General features: G+C 38.2%; 1 protein-coding gene across 1 annotated transcript; it reads right to left on the bottom strand.

Annotated features, from left to right (window-relative positions):
• Window positions 1-6588: 6588 nt before the first annotated feature.
• LRIT3 (leucine rich repeat, Ig-like and transmembrane domains 3) lies at window positions 6589-19594 on the bottom strand. Its single transcript, XM_037381086.1, has 4 exons — window positions 19119-19594; window positions 17425-17903; window positions 9107-9412; window positions 6589-8010 (listed from the first exon to the last, which is right to left on the bottom strand). Exons 1-4 carry the CDS (start codon window positions 19232-19234, stop codon window positions 6908-6910), a joined length of 2004 nt encoding a protein of 667 aa, XP_037236983.1. The 5' UTR covers window positions 19235-19594; the 3' UTR covers window positions 6589-6907.
• Window positions 19595-20400: the final 806 nt, after the last annotated feature.

Here is a 20400-nt window from a genome sequence, read left to right as displayed (position 1 = left end):
CTCTTCCAAGGCAGACTTGCACATAAAGAGTTATACTAAAAATTCTTGTTTCATGTCCCAGTCACCAAGCTACCATTTCTGTGTTCTGCTTGTACTGAGTGCCTTTCCAAATGTCTATCTGCTGATTCTGGGCCTTTCTGGTCTTTTATTATTGGGGGGGGGAAAAAAAAAAAAAAAAAAAAGGCAATCGTTCAATCCTTTAACCATTATTCCTTTTTTTGGCATCATTTTTGGCTGATCAACCCTTAAAAGAATTTGCATGACCATTCTTATTTCTTTATAAAGGTCAATGAGCTTTAAGAATCACCATTTTTTTCTCTCATATCATTTGATCCTGACTTCATTTCTACATGAATCTTCAGTGGTAAGAAACTGAAAACTTAATCATCTTGTGACAGGCTGAACTTTTGTCTGTACCAGTTCACATTCAGGCAATCTCTAGAGCTAAGTCATTGTTAGACACACAAGAAAATGTCACTTTTTTCTATCAATAAACAAGGAACTTCATTAGTTACCTCTCCTCATGAAGTCCCTGTAACAGTTTCAAAGAAATAGTTCATATAGATATTTGACATAATATCTATTCAATCATTGTGTCTGACCAGAACAAAGACTGTTATTTTTCTGGCTTGTGAAAAACGTGACTTGCATTGTTTCTGCTGCTGATTCTATCCAAAGGGAATGTCAGCTCCTCTGTCAAAGAGTGAAGAATGCTCCAGCATGCTAAGGAACAAATAAGCAGCACTTTTGTGCATGAAAATGTGCCTCTGCCATCCTAGAGAGATTCTTTCCTAACGGCTGAGAAATAACTTGGAGCAATCTTCTACTAAGAAATGTCATGCTCAGATTTTAGGCTCAACTCAGAGTGACCGGCACAGAACTCCAGGAATTGGGTGTGTTGTGGGTATTGATGCAACGCAGACATGATGGCAAACACTACGATTGCAAGGTGTAAGTGATCCTCAGTTATGAAGCCTGAGTCCCAGAACAAGCAGGAGTGTTATGATTCCTGTTTTCACACTTCTGCTTCAGCAGGAAGGAAATTACTCCACCATGTCACTTCTATGCTATAGAACAAGAAATAGTTTAAAAAAAGGAAAATATTTGGTAATCAGTGAAAAACCAGAACAGGTTGCTCAAGTTTTGAGAGCATGCTCTGGAAAAATACCCGTGGATAATGTCATTCACATGTAATCTGAAGCTAGCAGTACACTGCAGGATTAGTCTAACATAGAAGAAGCCTCTATCCAAAGTCAAGTAAGGTTAAAATTTAAAAGACAAAGAAAAAAGAAAAGTAACATCAAAAGAGAAAGTAATACTACTCTGAATTAGTTTTCCATGCTCTATAGGTGGCTGCTTACCATACTCTTATATTGTCCTCTTTCTCCCTCTGTGATTTAACTTCCACATGATCTTAAACACAAGAGACTGGGCTACAAAACAAACAAACAAACAAAAAATATAATTGCTGTGCATTATTTTAGAGGCTCAAACGTCTGGCCAAATCTTAGCAGCATCAAATTCAAGACACATGACCAGAAGTTGATCCGATCAGCACATTGCATTAGACTTCAGCATCATTAATTAAATCAGGTTCTTACAAAAAAGGTACTTATGAATATTGGACTTGATTTCCTTTTTCTTCAACAAAGGTGTAATTGTTTTAAAGACTGGAAAACATTACAAAGCAGACTTCATATGTTGTTTTGTTCCTGTTTTCCAAAAATGGAAAGAATAAGTAGGAAAGAGTTAAGCAAGGAACATGATCTAAAGATTTGTTTACGAATTTACTTTTTGAAGGATTAGAGAAATAGCTGTTTGAAGACACTAAAAGTTTCCTACAACTGTATGTCTACATGAATGAAAAGACTAAAAATACATTAACAAATCATTTGTTTAATTGACTGAACAAGCAACCCATTGAATTTAAATTATATCTGCACTGAATCTACTAGTAATTGTCATTTTGGATTGTTCTTGCTTTCCATCTAGTCCAGTAGCATGCCAAGTACGAGCAGCCTGTACCAGAGGCCTCGGAAGAAAATACCTGAACTCTGCCTGAGGCAACACTGGCATACTGTATTCCTGCCCTCAGTACACATGTACATAAAGCTCCTTTCTTCTGAGAAAAGAAAACACATTCCTTTTCAGCCTTCCCTGGACACGAGGCATTTCACCAAGTCCTCTCTCAGCCACCCTAGTTCCATCAAAAACAAAACAAAACAAAACCCCTGCAACATTATCAAATTCCTTTGACTCCTCCTTAAAAAGATGTGTCAAGCATTTGATTACTGATTGTGTTTTAGAATAAAGTACTTTCTTGTCAGAGTATCTTCTGCAAAACTAAGAAATTCACACAATGTTGGTAAACCAGTATTCCACTATTATGAGAGGTTAAAGTTACAGTTCTTTGTACAATCAGCTCCTTTCATAACACTCTTAATTTAAGACAATCAAGTGTCTTTCAAAAGTATCAGACTTTAAGTTAGACTAAATATACTTAAAATACATAACTGACAGGTGCTACTGAACTTGCTACAATAACTGTAGGGATTTCACATTCTTTTCTAAATATAGGGTTAGGATGTTATTTCATAAAAAATAGAAACTCAGAAAAAAGTGGATTTTTTTTTTAATTTGGTCTTGGGAAAGACGATATCCTTTTTGTTCATAATTGCTTTCTGCCTTACTGATTGAAAAGATTCCCATCCTGAACACTGAAGAATAACGTACACAGCTTTGCAAAAAGAATTCTCTCCTTACTATAGGTTGTTTCAGACTGATATTTCGGCTTGGTTTTGCTTTTGTTTAGCAAGGGAGCTTTTCAGATTTATAAAGAATAGTCTATAAAAACAACACATTCATCATGCCTCCAGTCTGATGTGAATTTTCTTTTTCTTAAATTCGAAGGAAAATTTTTCAGTGATTTAAAAAGAGAAGCAAAAGCACCTATTTTATTGAAAACTTCACATTTTCAACAAAGGAAAGTGGCAATGTTAGCCTGGAGCTATAACACCTAGAACAATGCAATGAATTCTGTGAGTAAAGGCATCTAGGTCAGCATGTTTCCAGTCTGTACCCAGTTAGATAATTTAAAAAAGGTTAATTTTGAAATCTCATCTGTGCTTTTGAAAGAAAATCAGGTTGGTATACCTCCCTGCCACAAATCTAACAAACCGGTTGGCTTTAAAAGAGAAATCATAGTTTATAAAGGACTACTATAGTATATTATGTCTAGGATTCACACTCCAGCCAGAATTGCTACTGATGCATACCCTTCTTTCTTGCAATAAATGCATAAATTATTCTCCCTTTTTCAATTTATAAATAATGTTTGTCAAAAAGCGCTCACAACTGTCACTGGAACACAGGCAGGATTTAAGACCAGTTTCAAGTACCTTCTTCAGATTACCATAGTGTCATTTTTCCACCCTTTGATTTTATAGCTGCCCCCACCTTCTCAAAACCAGGCATGTACAGAGTTCCACGCATTGCATTAAACTGGCAGTATCTTCATCCATCCTTTTATAGCTACCTGTCTGCAGGCACCCCCGCACCCTTGCCATGTACATAGCAGAACTGCAAGGAAAAGGCTCTGTGGCACCAGTCTCAACATTCTCTAGGATATTACCCTTCCACTGTTTCTCAGCCTTCTTTTTGTATTTTCTCTCATTTCTTCTCAGATTTCCTCTTGTCCTCACAGCTACACTCATCACATATTTTCTAAAGTTAGAAAAGGGTCAGACAAACACTTTGTCATGTATAAAACAATCTTTTATTTTCACATCAAAACAACTGCTATGTTAAATACTTCTTTGAAAACATAATGACTTTGAAATGTTCTTTGTTTAGCCTCTTAGATACAGCCCAAGTCTGCATGTTTTCACTATTATAGACATTTTTATGGTATGGTACACACAAAAGAGTTTTCTCTCTTAATCACCACCTGAGAAAAGTATGAGAATCTGATGACAGTGCAAGGAATACAAAGTCCACTGTCAGCAATGCCAAGGACTAAAATAGATGTGTGGATGCCTACAGTTTGGCTTAGTAAGTGCACATTGAAGCCAGGATTGCGGTTAACTACAAGTGCTGAGGCCCACTAAAGCTTTAAGTAAAAATGAGGTCTATTTGGGATTCAGCTGTCATTACTCCATTATTTCATTAACCGTTCAATTTTGACACACACAATTGTAGGTAATGTATGTTGAACCTTCCTGGTGAAATGCAGGATGAATCGAGCTAACAAAGTGCAAAATACGTGAAAGGCAATGCACAAACACTGGTTAAATCCTCTCCAAATTCTCCTACCAGGCAAGCATAGGTTATAGTCATCACTGTTTATAGTGCGGATTGATTCAGTATTGCATTTCAGAAGACATTATACAAATTGATTACAGGTGACAAAAATCTCTCTCATAATGATTTCATCATTAATATTAACAATTTACAGTATTAAAATACGCATCTGTAACCAGAAGTATTTTTTCAGCTCTTGAATTAAACCAGTCTTGGGTGATACAGAGCACGTCTTCATTGTGTGATTTGGCCTTTGTATCAAATTCCTATAGAAGTTCCCCAACAAATTTGCTGTTTTGACATGAGGTACAGAAGTGTGTCTGGGTTGTAGAACTGTTGTCTCAAGAACTATGGAAAAAAATAATGTAGCTCATGTTTTATTGGAAGAATACACCCTTTATAATACACTCCATCTTTGACAGACTGATAGCGCTCATGGTCATAGAGATTAATTTCTAACTTTAGGTCATGCTAATTCCACAAGGATTAATCAAACCAAAAGATTTCACATTTGCAAGTGAGCTCCCTCAAGCAAGCTCTGTACCACCTCAGTCCAATATATTGATGTATCATCTACAAGTCACATGATAGCACTTTTGACCTCCAGAATTAGATTAAAATTTCTTGCAAAAAGCTGAAGTCAAATATTGTCCAGGAATTAAAAAACAAATGTTAAAACAATTGCTGTCATTAATAACAAGCGCAGTGTTTCAGCAGCAACTAGTGGCTACACTATCTATACAGAATTGGAAGGCAAATACCGTAACACTTCAGGTCTTGTTAAACATTTAGTTTATCATAAACTGCTTGTCAGATGAACCTTGGTTTTGACACAAAAAAGAATCTGATTTCCCTAAAAAAAATCCTGAATTAAAAAAAAAATGCCAAAGTAAAAATATTCCACTCAGAAAACTAAAACCATTTTCACTGCACTCATGGAAAAAGAAGAAACATTGGGTTTTAACCACACATACTAGTAATACAGCAAGGAACACCAAGGTTACCTCTAAAAGTATATTAAGGTAAGCTAATTTTGCACTTTTGAACATCTCAACTGCTTTGTTACTACAGCTCCCATGGTCTCAAAGACTTATTCTATTATGCCTGGCCATCAAGCACCATCATGTAAATACCATGGAGATTTTTTCAACATCTTCATTTTCTGCTGTGATTTCATGTTGGAGGTTTTTTGACAAAGTGTTTTCCTCTCTCCAACCTACGCCTTACAAAATAAGCTCTCTAGCATTCCAGCAGGCAAAATTTAATCCTACACTAGCGACACCAAGAAATGCCACTATTATAAAGTTAACTACCTAAGCTGTGGTTTGTAGCTTTGGGTAATATTTCTCCCTCTGGAATGAAAAGATTCCCAGCTTCCTAACAAAACAAACAGTTTTTCTAGACATAGAAAAGTCCAAGAAAACAATGCAGTTGTAACTTTTAGGAAAAGCTGTGGTTCTCAATTCATACGTACTCCTAACCACAATATCTAAACCTACAACAATAAACACTGTTATTTACTTCAGGCAATAAAAAAGCAGCCTTAGAATAGACAATTCATTATTATCATTAATAGGCAATTCTGCATTCATCGTTACTATTAATACCTGATTTTTTTAAACATTGGGAAGCATGTTCACAATTAACTTTCACTATGCTCATCAAACTTCATTACACATCCAACATGACCTGAGGACAAGACCTCCTCATACTGTATCTCGAAATGTATTATATTACTACACTGTAGTACATAATATTGTGCAAAATCTATGTAATATGAGTGTGTGTTGTATTACACAGTGCCACGAAATTTTCTGTACAGATTTCTGGAATTGAGGTATATAGACAAATGCATCCAAGTAAATTCTAAGGCTGAGATTTCGCAATAAGATCATTTGATGTAAGTTAACATTATTAATATCTAGTATCTCTCACAGAGTTACTCATAATTATATCTTACCTGAGCTTCAGAACACTACAGAAGCACCTTTGCCACAGCATCTGCAAAATGACGATATGTGTATTGTACCTCTCAAGAGTCCATAAGCTATGGCTACCTAGCTTCAGCCTTGATTGGCCCGAAAATAACTCCAGTCCAAGATACTGTACAAACAGAGCTGAATGACATCTCAAAGCTGATGTCAGAAGAAAACTCAAATTTTTAAATAAAATGTTGACCTCAATAGATGTAAACCGTTTTCCTATTATTTTTAAGTACGTAAGTTTTCACGAAAGTTGTGATTAATGTTTGATACATGCAACTAGCACATCATACAGTAAAATGAGAGAAGAGAAAACAGAATGATGTTTTAATGAAAACAAAGTATAGAAGATCTTTAACCCGGCAACCATTTCATGATGTATTTATCTTTTGAAGAACATCATTCCTTCACATGCAAAGTCACAAACATAAAAAAAGAAAATGAAGAGGCAACATCTCTCTTCTATTCTCCCTCCCACCCACCACCCTACCCGTCCAGTAGACTGTATTACATCAGATAACATATTGTGACCACCACCTAGCACCAACCTGCTTCCAGGTGCAGTATCATCATTCTGGATTAATTTTACCTATTGTATATGCCATCTCCTCCACCGTCACCCATGTTCAACACAGATACTCAGACCTAGAACCCTCACTTTTGAAGGTCATTTGAGAATCCATGCTTGACCTAGAACAAAGGAGAAGTCTTTCCGACTCATCTGTGTACCTTCGTGCCCAGAGCTGCTCTCCTGTATTTACTGTTCGAGGCTTCAGAGATAGTGTTTCAAATTTCACATAGGTCTCTTTTGCAAGTTCAGCTTCCTTGGCAGTTTTTGGTTTCACATGAAGTTTTAAAACTTTGTAGAGTAAGAAAAGTATCAAAGGTAAAACAACCACACATGCTGCACTGCTGGCCAATATCAGAATTGAAAACTGAGAGCTCTCTTCATTGTTTAACCCATCAGTGGAGAAAATAATGCACTGCTCTTCTGTAGGTGGCACTCCTTTGGGCGAGACACATGCCATATATTGAGTACTTGGTTGCAAACCATCAATCGTGACTTTGTTTTTGCTAGAATCAGTGCTCAGAGGCAACATATCTTTCTCACCATACTTTGAGTATAACACAGTCACTGCAGAGTTGCTTGTGGCATTGACAGTTTTCCAAGTTAAGGTCACTCTTTCATCAGTTTCACTGATCACCCTTAGGTTTTTTACAGTAACATTCTGCTCATCCATACCTGCTGTATTCAATGAAGTTTCCTCACCTTTCTTGCTCACCTCCCCAGTCTGTTTCGTCTCCTCACCCTTCTTGCTTACCTCCCCAGCCTGCTTTTTGTTTCCATTTGTCACTGCCTTTGGATTTTTCTTTCCATCTATCACAGGCCTGGATTGCTTCTTGTCAGTAAGCCTGATGCTCGTTGATCTTTCAGTGCTAACCAGTGCTGTGGTGGTGGCTGTGGTGAGAAGAGGTATGGTTGTCTGCTCAGGTTCCTGCTTGGATTCCTCCTGAGTTGTATTCTGTCCCTCTGCCTCTTGCTTCCTTACATACTTCTGTGGGGACACAGTTGTAGTAATTACACCAACCACTGTGACAGCAACAGCAGCTTCTGACATTCCTGCTAAGTTCTTGGCTTTACATCTGTATTCTCCTGCGTCCTTGTATGAAATCCCTGTCAAGCTTATTATGGACCACCTGACACCCTCTCCGGGTGTTTCTTGAATTACTACAAGAAAATGCAAAGAGTAAAACATTATAAGAGGGAGCTAAAGAGAAAGTAAACATTATTAGACTACTTCTTCCCTTATTTCTGCCCGAAGGAATCACATGTATTAGACTTAGTTTAAAGGAAAAAAAAAAAAAGGCACACACAAAAAGAAATCAAAAAACCAAATCAAACCACACCAGCTATGGAACTCCCTGCCATATTATATTATTGCAGAAAAAGTGCTCAGTGCTCAAAATGGAATTGGATGTCTGGAGGAATTACAATATAATTTGCAATTTCCCTAAGTAGAACAAAACCACATAAAGAGAAATCAAATATCTTAAAGCTGTTAAGTGACTAGGAAATAAAAGTCTCACTACTTCAAGTGACACTGAACACATTAGCCATTTAAAACATTTTTGGAAATTACCTTTGTCTTAAGATATTTCAGTACTTTGGACTACTACCTTCTTCAGATGTATGATTTAAGATAACTGCTGACTACTTGGTAGTTGTATGTTATGAATGAAATGAAAATGAAAAAAACACGAAACATTTTTTACATGTAAGTTACTGCATAAATATCTATCATAGCAGCCAAAATGACATCAGGCAATCACAGCCACTTTAGCATTCAAGACAGATGTTGCAAATAGACAAGAAACATTTGCAAATAACATAGAAAATGTGATTTTGGAAAATCCTGTTTACAATGTTGAGTTTTAAGTGGCTCAGTTATGGCCTCACTAGCTTTTTTAATATGAACTTTTTGAACCAAAACGGCGATTCCAGTTAACAAATTTTCCTTCCCGTTTTTCACCTTCTGAGTTAAGGCCCCACTATCCCAGCCTCCATTTTCCTTTATCCTTCCTCCGCTTCATCCACTTCCCCCCTCCACACACCGTTCTTATCACAGACCGCATCCAGACTAGAACAACCTGTTGGACCTGTTCAGACCAAGACCTAGAGAATGAATTTCGTAACAGCTGTTGCACAGGCACAATTGCCAGCTTGGTGCAGTACCTGGTCCATTGTTACTCATTGTAATGATCTCAAAGCACAAGCAACCCAACAATTTCAGGCTCTCCCATTTCCTATAAAAGAGCAACTATACCTGTATAGTTCACCGGTATATTGTCTGACCTAGTCCAAGTAAGCTGCGGTGTTGGGTACCCAGTCGCATCACAGCGCAGCAGAACGTTGCTTCCCAGTGGGGAAGTGATTTTTGTTGCTGATGTCATCACGGATGGTTTAAGACACTGCTCTAACTCAGCTCTCTGGAACAAGATTCCTGCCAGACTCTCAGGTCCGCTACATGAAACCAATGGATCAAGAAGTACAACCGAGTTGTCCACAATTTTGGAAAATTCAATTAGCTTCGAAATGCGACAGTCACAAAACCATGGGTTGTCCTGCAAACCTGAAACAGAGAGGGAATCGGAGAAAGAAGAACAAATTATAAAGCTGTCAGGCAATATATTGTGATTATATTATGACACATGACTGCAACTAAGTACATTCAAGGGGGGCCATGGACCTATTCTGAGTTAAACTTTTCTCGTTCAATTTGTCTTTTTTGTTCATCTGATGGTGGGGGATCTAATGGTTTTTGCAGAGGTGAGGAAGAACAGTATGAATGTTTATTAAGCTAAAATTTTTCTTCACAGAAATTTACAGGAGCATAGTAATATACTGGCACTACCTTTGCTTAGCTTTGCCGTTTATCTAGGAAAAAACACTTTGAAAAGATGTCTTAAGACTGATGATACATTTTCACCTGCCTGTGCCTTCTGGAAAGATAGCTTCTCAGGGCTATTGCATCCTGTCACTCTGCTCTGCTCTTAGTCTTTCTTTGGGCTTTTACAGTTTGATCTTTACAGAGCCTGTTTTCAACGTTTGTAGGGAACATGATGATTTAAGAGTTGAGATCTTACACCAGCATCTCTACCCCTTGAAAAAAGGATAAAGGCTAAGGAGAAAAAGCTTTAGACCAGTAAAATTCTTATCTAGCTCTGAACTATACCAGTATTCCTAGAAATATGGCTTCAATTTAGGACAACCTCTGAAACACATTCAAAAAGAATAGCAGAAGAGTAGAAAATAGGAAGGACCCTGAAACCCCCCCAATGGCTACAATGTCTTTATGATGGCACACAAGAACACTATCTCTCCTCCTCTGTTAGAGGCTATAACATTTGTTTCTTGATTCCAAAGTCTTTGAATGAAAGGCTTCTCCCTCTTGGTGAACTTGCTATGGTGAAAGAGAGAAGCCACTTCAGAGCAATATAAGCCTAAATCCTCAGCTGGTATCGATTACTCGGCTATGCTGACCTTCATAGAGCAACAGCGGCTTCACCAGGCAAAACACCACACAGCATATCATCCATGAGTTGAAATATTTTCTCATTTGACTTATATACTTTTGGGCATACCATTGTTTTTTTGGGGGGTGGGTGGGAGTGTTAAGAACAAACAGAATTTATAGGCTGAAACAAGTGATGGTATGTAAAAACCCTTCACTGTAACCAAAATGAAAGCAAAAAAAAAACCCCAAACCACCTAACCTACTAATATTATTCAGTTTGTATTTTTGGGAAATGTCAAAATAACTGATGGAAAAACTCTGCTTTTTGTTCTGGAAGAAACCTGTAGATGAAAGAACACATGAATAATTAATTACTGCGTTGTTTTATCGCCTGACCAAGATTAGGTTATTTTAAGCACAATGGCAGTGATTGGTTAAAACTGTGGTAAACTCCAATTAATCCCTGCTCTTTAAAACAAGACTTGACCTGAAGAGATTCCACGACTTTGACATCACAATCCAATTTCACCCCCTCCAGACATAAGAGATTTTACATCTATTCACTACTTATTGTCTGCTGGAACAGAGAAGGAGAAACCAAGGAAAGTCTATCAGCAACTGCTTTAAGAGATTATTAAAAAAATATTTAAAATTTCCTGTGAACCTCACATGTATTCATAAGCAAAAGAGACACCATTTGAATGTTTTCCATTTATGTCTAGGCACATCAACTGTTTGTGCTCATAAAAATTCAGCCCAATCAAGCACATGTATGTAACTATTTGTGCTCATCTTCTAAATTAGGGAAGCTTTAGTTTGTAGTTAGAACAAGTTGAGAAGATACTCCTGTAGTATTTTTTTTTTCCTTTCTCACTTGTTTATAAGGGGTCAGTTTTCCTCACTACACTAAGAAAGAGACTATATAAGCATTTGAAAATTAAACTCCGCTAAGGTATAAAAGGGAAGACAGAATTCCCTTGAACCAAGGCTCAACTGCCAGAGATCCTCTGTAATAAAAGTTGCTAAAATGCATGTGAACTCCCAGTGTGGCCCCTGTGCTATCTAGAGGACAGAAGCATGGGGCAGCTGTGCTACAAGCCAGCAGCAGGGCAGGAACTTTGGGTCCACAGCATTAATCAGAACAGATCTGCAGCATCAGTAGGGCTCCCATCCCACATACCAGGCAGCAGATCCTCCCTTACACCGAACACTACCAAAAATATTTCTTCTGTGACCTTCTGCACCCTGCAAGCTTTACTGCAGGAAAGCATGGGGTTTATTATTGTTTCTAATACTACTAGCAGCGCTTAAGGCCTTTCAAACTGAACCATAGAATCATTTAGGTTGGAAGATACCCTTAAAATTATCAAGTCCAACTGTGAACATAGCACTGCCAAGTCCATCACTAAACTATGTCCTTAAGTGCCACACCTACATGTCTTTTAAATACCTCCAAGGATGGTGACTCAATCACTTCCCTGAGCAGCCTGTTCCAGTTCCTGAAAACCCTTTTTGTGAAGAAATTTCTCCTTTTATATATATATATATAAATAAATACATGGTCTTCATATTCTCCCAGTGTCCCAACGAAGACCCAAAGTTTTTACAGTAAGTATCAGAAATTGACAAAATAGGAAGAACAATGAAGAAGAGATTAATAGCCCTTAGACTGGATGGTTGTTTAGTCCAGTCTGGGACACAGGTTTGACCATCTCAGACCATTCTGATGGCCTGGTTCCAGCTTTAGAAGAAAGCTGTAGTCCCAGAAGACTCTGCACTTCCATGCTCTGGTGCATAGAAAGTGCATTATTTCTGCTAGTCACTTCATCTTCCCCATCCATCGCACTTCGCAGTCAAACTGGCTAAAGAAACAGAGCTTACATATAAATACATATAATGTATATAGCTGCAGGAGTTCCTTCCTTGCCTTTATCTGTGTCTTGCCAATATCTGACAGTAGTCACATTATTTTTAGCAAAGATGCACAGCCATTGTAAGTCATCAAGTCACATGGATCCCCAAAATGAAAAAATGCAAATAATATTGAGTTGGAAGCAAGGATAAAACATTGAATTTGATTATGCTTCAGTTAGCTATTGAAGAGAATGGAAATGGGAACACAAACTTAGTTTCCAAACTACAAAGGGTATTCCAAAATTTAACAGCTTGTGTTTACAACATGGTAAAAAAGTGAGAACAAATATAGGAAAGAATTTTAAAAGGGTTAAAAAAGGGGGGAATACTAAGAAACTGGAGAAAAACCTGAGAGCTTTAATAAAGGAATGAGATGGAATCCCCTCAGGACAAGAATTTCCTAAGAAGAGAAAAGAAAAATAATTCTAAGTCTCCAACAGCCTGTGTATCTGATGGAACACTGAGTCTTTATAAATGCTGGATTCTTTTGCAGAAATATTAAGGCAGCTTGTTGACCTGAGAAAGAAATACTAACCAAAGCAAAACAAACATTGATAAATATTCACACTTTGCAATATACTAATGCAGTGTATTTTAACATTAAATATGGATTATAAATTGCTCTAAAAACCTTGATTCTATATTTAGCATGTTTTAAATTTACTCTCATACCTTTTTATGTATGCTTGCATGTACAATGGCAAATATATGTATGTGTGTGTCTGTGGATGCACATTTTTGCAGTCTTGTCAGTAAGCAAGGTTTCCCCATACTGTGTCAATATGGACTTTAGCATTCTAAATAGCTACGAGTGAAATTTCCTTTGTAAATCAGTAACCAGTCTCAGACCATAACTTGTATAATATACTGCTTTTCAGTTGCTGTAAAATGGCAGTATGTGAAATATTCAAGTTTTGGGCCAATGGAAATATTCACCACAGCTTGGGCCAACCTACCCAAGGCTCTCCCCCAACTGAAGTCCCTACAATGTGTCCCAGCATTTCCTGCACACGGTAATTGCTAGGAAGTAGTTTCAGGAAAAGCAGCATATACCCAATGACCCAGCATAACGGCTGGGAGCCTGATGGACCTGCAGCATTTCAAATTTATGGCACCTCTACATGCAATAGAGACAAGATCTCATCTAATTCCCACTCTATCAAATACTGGATTCCTCTGTTCCTCTCAGTGACTCACTAGAGGTAATTTTCCATATGGAAAATGCTACTGCCACCATTCACGCCAGAAATTTCAATCTCTGTACAGCAGCCAATGCTGAAACTTAGCTGTGCCTTGGATCAAAGTATTAGGCTATAGCTCCAGAGGTAACCAAGAGAGGGCCAGGTGAACTCACACACTGGTCTCTCGATCATTTCCACTGCTTAACTGTCAGCTCACTCTACAGCTTTGTTTTGAACTGTTCCAAAGGGCACTCTCCAAGACAAAGACAGAAATGGCTCCAGGGACAGTTTGCACTCCAGGAATTGCTCCCTGAAATGCTTGTGGATGAGAACACACCAAGGACTGCTCGCTCTACCCTGTTCTTGCCCCCAGTGTAAATGCAGCAGGCTTTGCACCTCCAAACTACCCTGCATGCCTATCAGCCCATCAGGCATACAACATACCCTTGCTATTTCATATGACAAAAGCACAGTTCTATGGGTTGCAATGCAACCCTCACATTACTTCAGGCAGTCTGAAGAAAAAACACAGCCCCACACCCAGTTACATTTTAGAGTCACTGCAGCATCCCATAGAGCCCACAGAAAACCAGGGGCTAAATCTTAGAAAGTGTGGAATTCAGTGAGCTTTAAGGAGAGCTGGCCATAAACTTTGCGGATGACAGCCAGTGAGCCACCTAGCCATAAGGTCAGGAATCATTCCCTGACCCTCTTTCATTTAGCGTAGTGTTCACACAGAGGAATATCATTCACTGGGAGGTAATAAAAACATCCCAAACCCCTAAGTACAGACACTATTAATTGGAATAAGGAAATACTAATCTGCCACTCCCCTGGCAAAAGCAATCCATGGCTCCTCCAAGAGTCCTTGAAGTAAACATGGGGAACCTGAACCTTTTCTTACATGAAACCTTCTTGATGCTCAGTCAAGACACCAAAGATAGAATTTCCTCCTGGTGTTAAGAAATACATATGTACAAACATTTGAGTCTGGGGCACTGATGTTGCTGGTCTTGTTAATTAAATACAAATGACAATCTTGTTTTGCCAGAACTAAGAGAGAAGCCAGCCTAAGCCCTAACTGCTTACACTAAGTAGAATCTGACTGCCATTTTCCTGACTAGACAAAACCAGCATTTATTTGCTCTGGGTTCTAGCATCTAGCAAAGCTCGGGCTGCAGTTACCATTCCGTGTAGGCACATAGATCAGTCAGCCTGAATGCTCCCACAGAGAACAGCTGGAACACATAGGACACTCTTGAGCATTGAAGCATGCTATTGTGGCCATCACATTTTAAAAGAAACTTTTTTAAAAAAAAAAAAAACAAAAAACCCAAAGGAGTCCAAAAGTAACGTACAACTATGGCAGAAAATGTGAAAAAAGCAAAACCAAAACCCTCACAGTCAATAAGAAACCAGTGAAAGGCATGGTATGGTTAGTTAAGGCAGCGAACAGGGAAGGAAAATATATGACCGGTTACTATAAGAGATGGTAATTATTTTTTCTATATGTCTATCTTGTGAAGGACAAGAGGTAACCAGCTTAGTTTGCAGTAAGGGAGATTGAGGTTAGATATTAAGAGAAACTTTCTCACTACCCTGATGGATAAGCACTGGAGAAGGTTACCAGAGAAGACTCTGGCTGCAGACTTCAAGAACAGCGCTGACTTAACTGGAACAGTTCAGTTCACCTGGATCTGCATCCCAGCAGGCTAGAGGCCTTTTCAAAATCCTTCCTGATCACATACCTCTGTGATACTTCTCTCCATATCAGAGGAGGAGCACAGTACCTATGGGCTATGCTTCTCCCCAGGCTCCAGCAATCCCAGCAGATAGGAGGGGTGTCAAAGTAGAAAATATGCCACAGCGCACATCTTGCTCCTGTTGTTCTAAGCTGACATCTCCTCTGGTTGGAGCATTATAGAGACATCTCAACATCTAGGTCACCCTTCTGGCCTAATAGTTTCTATCAGCCATTAATTCCTGAAAAACAACTGCTTTGTAACAGTCCATCAACAGCAGCCTAAGGATGAGCCTCCAGCAGTGAGTGTGCGTGGTATAACTACTACTTTGCAGACTCCAGTAATATGGATAATAAAACTTAACACTTAGTGGAGACTAAGTAAGCTTGTGAAAATAAGCCATGACATAAAGAGCATTGCTCTTTGTAATCTCCAGAGGACAGGGATGGTTTCTCATTCACTATAGAGTTTCTTATGTTGCTGTCTGCATTGGGATATACTCATCAGAAGGCTACGGTGTCAATGAAAGAAAATTCAGCCAATTATTCCACAGCTCACCTAAGACAGATTTACTGAACACAACACAATGAAAATACTACCTGGCATTTTGCATTCTCAGATCCAAATCCATACTGACTGCACAGAGCCTCCCTCAGCACCTAACAAGCAAGACAAGCGAGGCGCTGTTTGAACCCAGCGTGTGTTCCCCTTTGGAGATCTGTGTTCTAATCCAGTCCGTAGCTCATAAATGAAAATAATCCAAAGGTCTCTAGAGAACCCAATGCTGGCACCAGAGAGTTTGCCAGGACTAGAGGAGGCTGGCAAAGTGCCTGCACCAGCAAAGCCTGCAGAGAGTTGACAGGGGGAAGGGGAGAAGAGTATGTGTGGTCAGGGTTTTTTTTTAGTGTTTGTTTTCTGGGTTGGTTTTTTTGTTTGCTTCTTTTTTTTTGTTTTTTTAAGCGGTGAGGGCTATGTAAGACAAGAAAACCAAATAACCTCTGGGAATCCCACAAGATCATCAGGAGGATTATATCTAGCACAGTCAGCTCCTACTTTACTGCCTCCTTTAGCCTTCTGTGTGGGGACAGGGAAAGGGGTACTGAGCTTAACTTAACAGCTTTTTCTTTTTTTTTAATCCCAAATAAACAAAGATCCTATTAAGGCTGCAAGCCTACAGTTACCACGCAAGCAACCTATTCAGCCTACTTGATCTATGAAGTTACGTGTTACACCTCATCTGAGTAAGAATTTCAGATTGCAGCTTTTGCTGTGAAACAAAGCAGCTGAAAAATGAACTCTGAATAGTGGAGATGTAGACCAAGGAATTGAAAATACTGGGCAGTACAATGCAGGGCAGATCTTTACCAGCGGGTATAGAACTACTGCAGCAGAGAGCCAGCTGGTTTTCCTCCCTTCCACCTGCTACACTACACTACAACAGCGTCAAAACGTGCATTGAAACAGCAGCAGAAGAGAACACAATTGATAGAGCTGTTCCAGCCATGCTCTGAGACTGCAGAAGAGAAAGGGGTTACTTGCAAGACTAGGAAGTGGAGAGAAAGTGGAAGATAAAGAACAAAGTCTAGTATATTATCACATCTGTTCTGTTTGTGAAAGTTGAAAAAAAATGATGAAAAAAAATCAGGTTCTGGTCAAACTATTCTTAAATACTTACCTTAAATATTATAAAAAATACTGTGAAGTTGTAGGGATCAGATCCCAATTCTCTCTCATATTCAACATGTAAAAAGGGAAAAAATTCAGGATCATCAGTCAGCTTTAGAGCAATACAAGGTTAACAGGAGTCATGGGGGGAGCAGAGCTGCCCTCTTTTGGGGCACTAACACTACCTGCAGCGCTGTATCTCAGGGCAGGCTTCATATGAACATCAGGAGCCACTAGAGAAAAAAGTTGCAAATGGACATGCTTGCAGCTGCAGCCACATACAGTGATGAGGGAAATGTCATGAGAAACACAATTTTTGGAAGTCCTACATTTGTATGGATATTGAGTATTCCGTATGGCCTGCATTCCTGCATACTGAAATCTCACAGAATTTACTTGGTGTATTACCTTAAGATAACAACATACATGGAGATCACTATCTCCGCTTATAGTTTTCTGTCACCAACTGAAAATAAATAAGTAAATAATCATAGAACAAACCAGAAGACTGACCTGGATAAGATACACTCTCCTGAATCCCAGGGCTGGTCCTCTACCTGCTCTCACTTGCAACTTAACATTTAGGTGTATTTTAATAGGGAATGAGACAGGCTGTTTAACATACCCAAAATGACTCTCTGGGTCACCAGAACATCTGTGTTCTTGGGCAGGAGAGCTTCTGAGAAGGGGGGCCAAATGTCCATCAAGTCTGACGGCAAGGTGGTTAGCTTGTTGCTGGATATGTCCAGGTAGGTGAGGTTTCTCAGGTACCGGCCAGCATCAGCAGGAATGCTGGTCACTTTATTGTTGTGTAAATCAAGAATCCTTAGGTTGGGCATCTCTGCCAGCGACTCCCAAGGGAAAGTCGAAAGCAGATTACCATCCAGCCGTAGCTCATGTAGTTGTTTCAAGTTATAGAAACTGCTGATATCAATGTTGGCTACACAGTTGTAAGTTACCCACAGGTATTTGAGATCTACTAGGTAGTAAAAGGCTTCAGTTGGAATCCTTCGTATGACAGTTTTCTCTATACGAAGTTTTACAGTGTCCACAGGAACATTCACAGGGATTTCATACATGTCAGGATCGTTACAGAGCACAGACCTACCATTAAAAAAAAAAAAAAAAACAACCAAAAAACCACACACATAGCATTTCTTAATTTCTTTGAGAAATTTATATTTCAGATTTAATGCAAATGCTATTACTTTCTGCAACACTACCAGCAGAATAAAAAACGCCAAATCAAGGACAGTTCTCTGCATTTAAAAATTGAAGAGACAAATAAAGTTTCTATACAAAATAGCAATGATACTTTCCTAAAACATTTAGACTTGCTTTATTCTAAAGCAGGTAACCACCATCCTCTGCCCATCATTCCATTGACAACTGAAAAACAGAAGCTATTGTGTAAGGAATAATATGTGCATGTATCTCAAGTAGGAACTGCATGTCATCTGTTTTACTAAAATTCAGAATATTGGATTACTAATTTTAATTTTTCTGCATGACCAAGATTCAATAGTATTTGTCTATATTTACCTTTCAGAATAGACTGAAAATTAAAAATGTTAGCATATTTCTCTAAAGGAGAGGTTTCTAGCCCTCTTTCTGGTGTCTGTGTGGAAATGACCTGCTTTTTAGAGATGCTAAGAATTTTTTGCTCCCATTCAGTTCAGTAAAACAGCATTTCTCAGCATTTTCAAGAACCAGTATGTTTCCGTTTCTTTGGGGTACATCGTTTGCACATATTAGCTTGAAGATCCCCCTCCCCACAATAAGCCTATCTTTGATTTTTTTCCCCTTTTCTCTATATTCTTCCTCTATTTTACTTTCTTCTCCTGCAGCTTTATACTAGATACTTCGCGACAATAAATAGCAATGACAAACAGTATCTCCCAAAATTGACATGGCAATATCCAGATCATCAAATTTCAAATAAACCTCTTTATTACCAAAAATTATGAGATTTTCCTGCAGATTAAAAAAGAAGAAAATACTGTGTTATTTAAACCAGAATCACCTTACAGTAGACAACTAGATTATAGAAATAGAAAGGACATTACAATAGCAGGAAAATCATGGAGCAGAAAGAAATTGTTTTCTGCAGAAACCAAAGATTTGGAGTAGCTATTTGCTAAGTACAAAGCTATAATCACCATCTGCTCCTATTCAGGAATGTTGCTAGCCATGTAACACCAGTGTAAAATATGCCTTTATTTCAACTATGCTAGAACTAGTTTGCAACGTATAAGAATGCAATTCCTTCAACCCTTTCCCTTATAAATTGCCTTGTATAACAAATAATAAAATATATACCTTGTTCCAGTGCCATCACTTCTGCCATGGTAAACGCAAGTGCATTGTGAAGGACAAAACCCATGCACTTCTTCTAAAAAGTTCATTAGGAGGTAGAAGTAAATAAACAGATACATGGCTTCCTCCCAGCAGAACTGACACGACAAAAATTGAAAACTTTATTCCTAGGCACTCATGTGCAGTGTGCTACAAATGTGAATGTAGACATCCATTTAGTAACAGCAGATTACATCAGATTAGCCGAGATCTGTAGTTGCTTAACCTTCAAATGTATCCTGAAAGGGATCAGTTAAACCACCTCATTCTTTATTCTGTCAGAACACACTCTGTTTCAAATCATATCCAGCATGTTTCAAGACTGTTTTAATAAAATATCTCTTTACTCCTTCTAAGAGACAACGCATTAGTTACCATCCATAAAGTGTTCCAAAGTTCCTCAAGGAAATCTATATAAGGATATCGCATGGCACTTTCTTTAATACTAAAAATTAATAGGAAGCCTAGATTCCAGAGCTTTTAAAAAATGCTGTAAAAACAATTTTTTACAAAAAAAACCCACCATATATTTTAAATAAGTTACACGCTACAAAGCCAAACTTCAGATGCATACATACACAACAGAAGACATTTATTCTCAAAATCTGAGAATGATCAAGAGTGCACATACTACCATTCATAAATAGATGTATACACAGTCATCTTTTCCATCCTGAATAAATCTATTGCTCACATCACTGAAGTATTTTTTGAAAGTTATACAACAGACCTATATAGCCATGAGATTGACTTAGAAATTATGAGAAATGACCACAAATATTTAGTCAGTTTTACGTGCCTCCCAAGTGTCAAGCTTCAGGGTGCATTTTATCTCATTTTCAGGATTTGCTGCGTGGTCACAAGCACTAGAAACATACTACTACTAAAACAAAAGCTGTCTTTCCTACAAATTCATTTGATTGTGAGAACCAAAACTTTAAAAATACATAAAATATCCTGAAACTCCTTCAAAATCCTAAAAGCTGATAACAAAGTTCTATAGGGTTTGGCTAGATATTCTGATATCTTAACATCTTCACAGAAACATAACTTTGCAAAGCATATCAACACCAGACACTTGGTACAGAAACATATTCACACAGGGAAAATCCAGAATATCTCAAGTCTGGAAAACTTTCAAGGGAAATCGAGGGAGAGTAATTCATGAAAGAAATTACAAGTGCAAAAATCCTACTGAATCTCAGCATTTCTTGCTTCAGTCTCTCCCTGCCCCTGCGTTACCTTG

The sequence above is a fragment of the Falco rusticolus genome, chromosome 1, assembly GCF_015220075.1.
Source record: "Falco rusticolus isolate bFalRus1 chromosome 1, bFalRus1.pri, whole genome shotgun sequence".
Classification (NCBI taxonomy): domain Eukaryota; kingdom Metazoa; phylum Chordata; class Aves; order Falconiformes; family Falconidae; genus Falco; species Falco rusticolus.
Note: the sequence above shows the minus strand (reverse complement) of the source record. Positions and strands in the feature narration are given on the sequence as shown.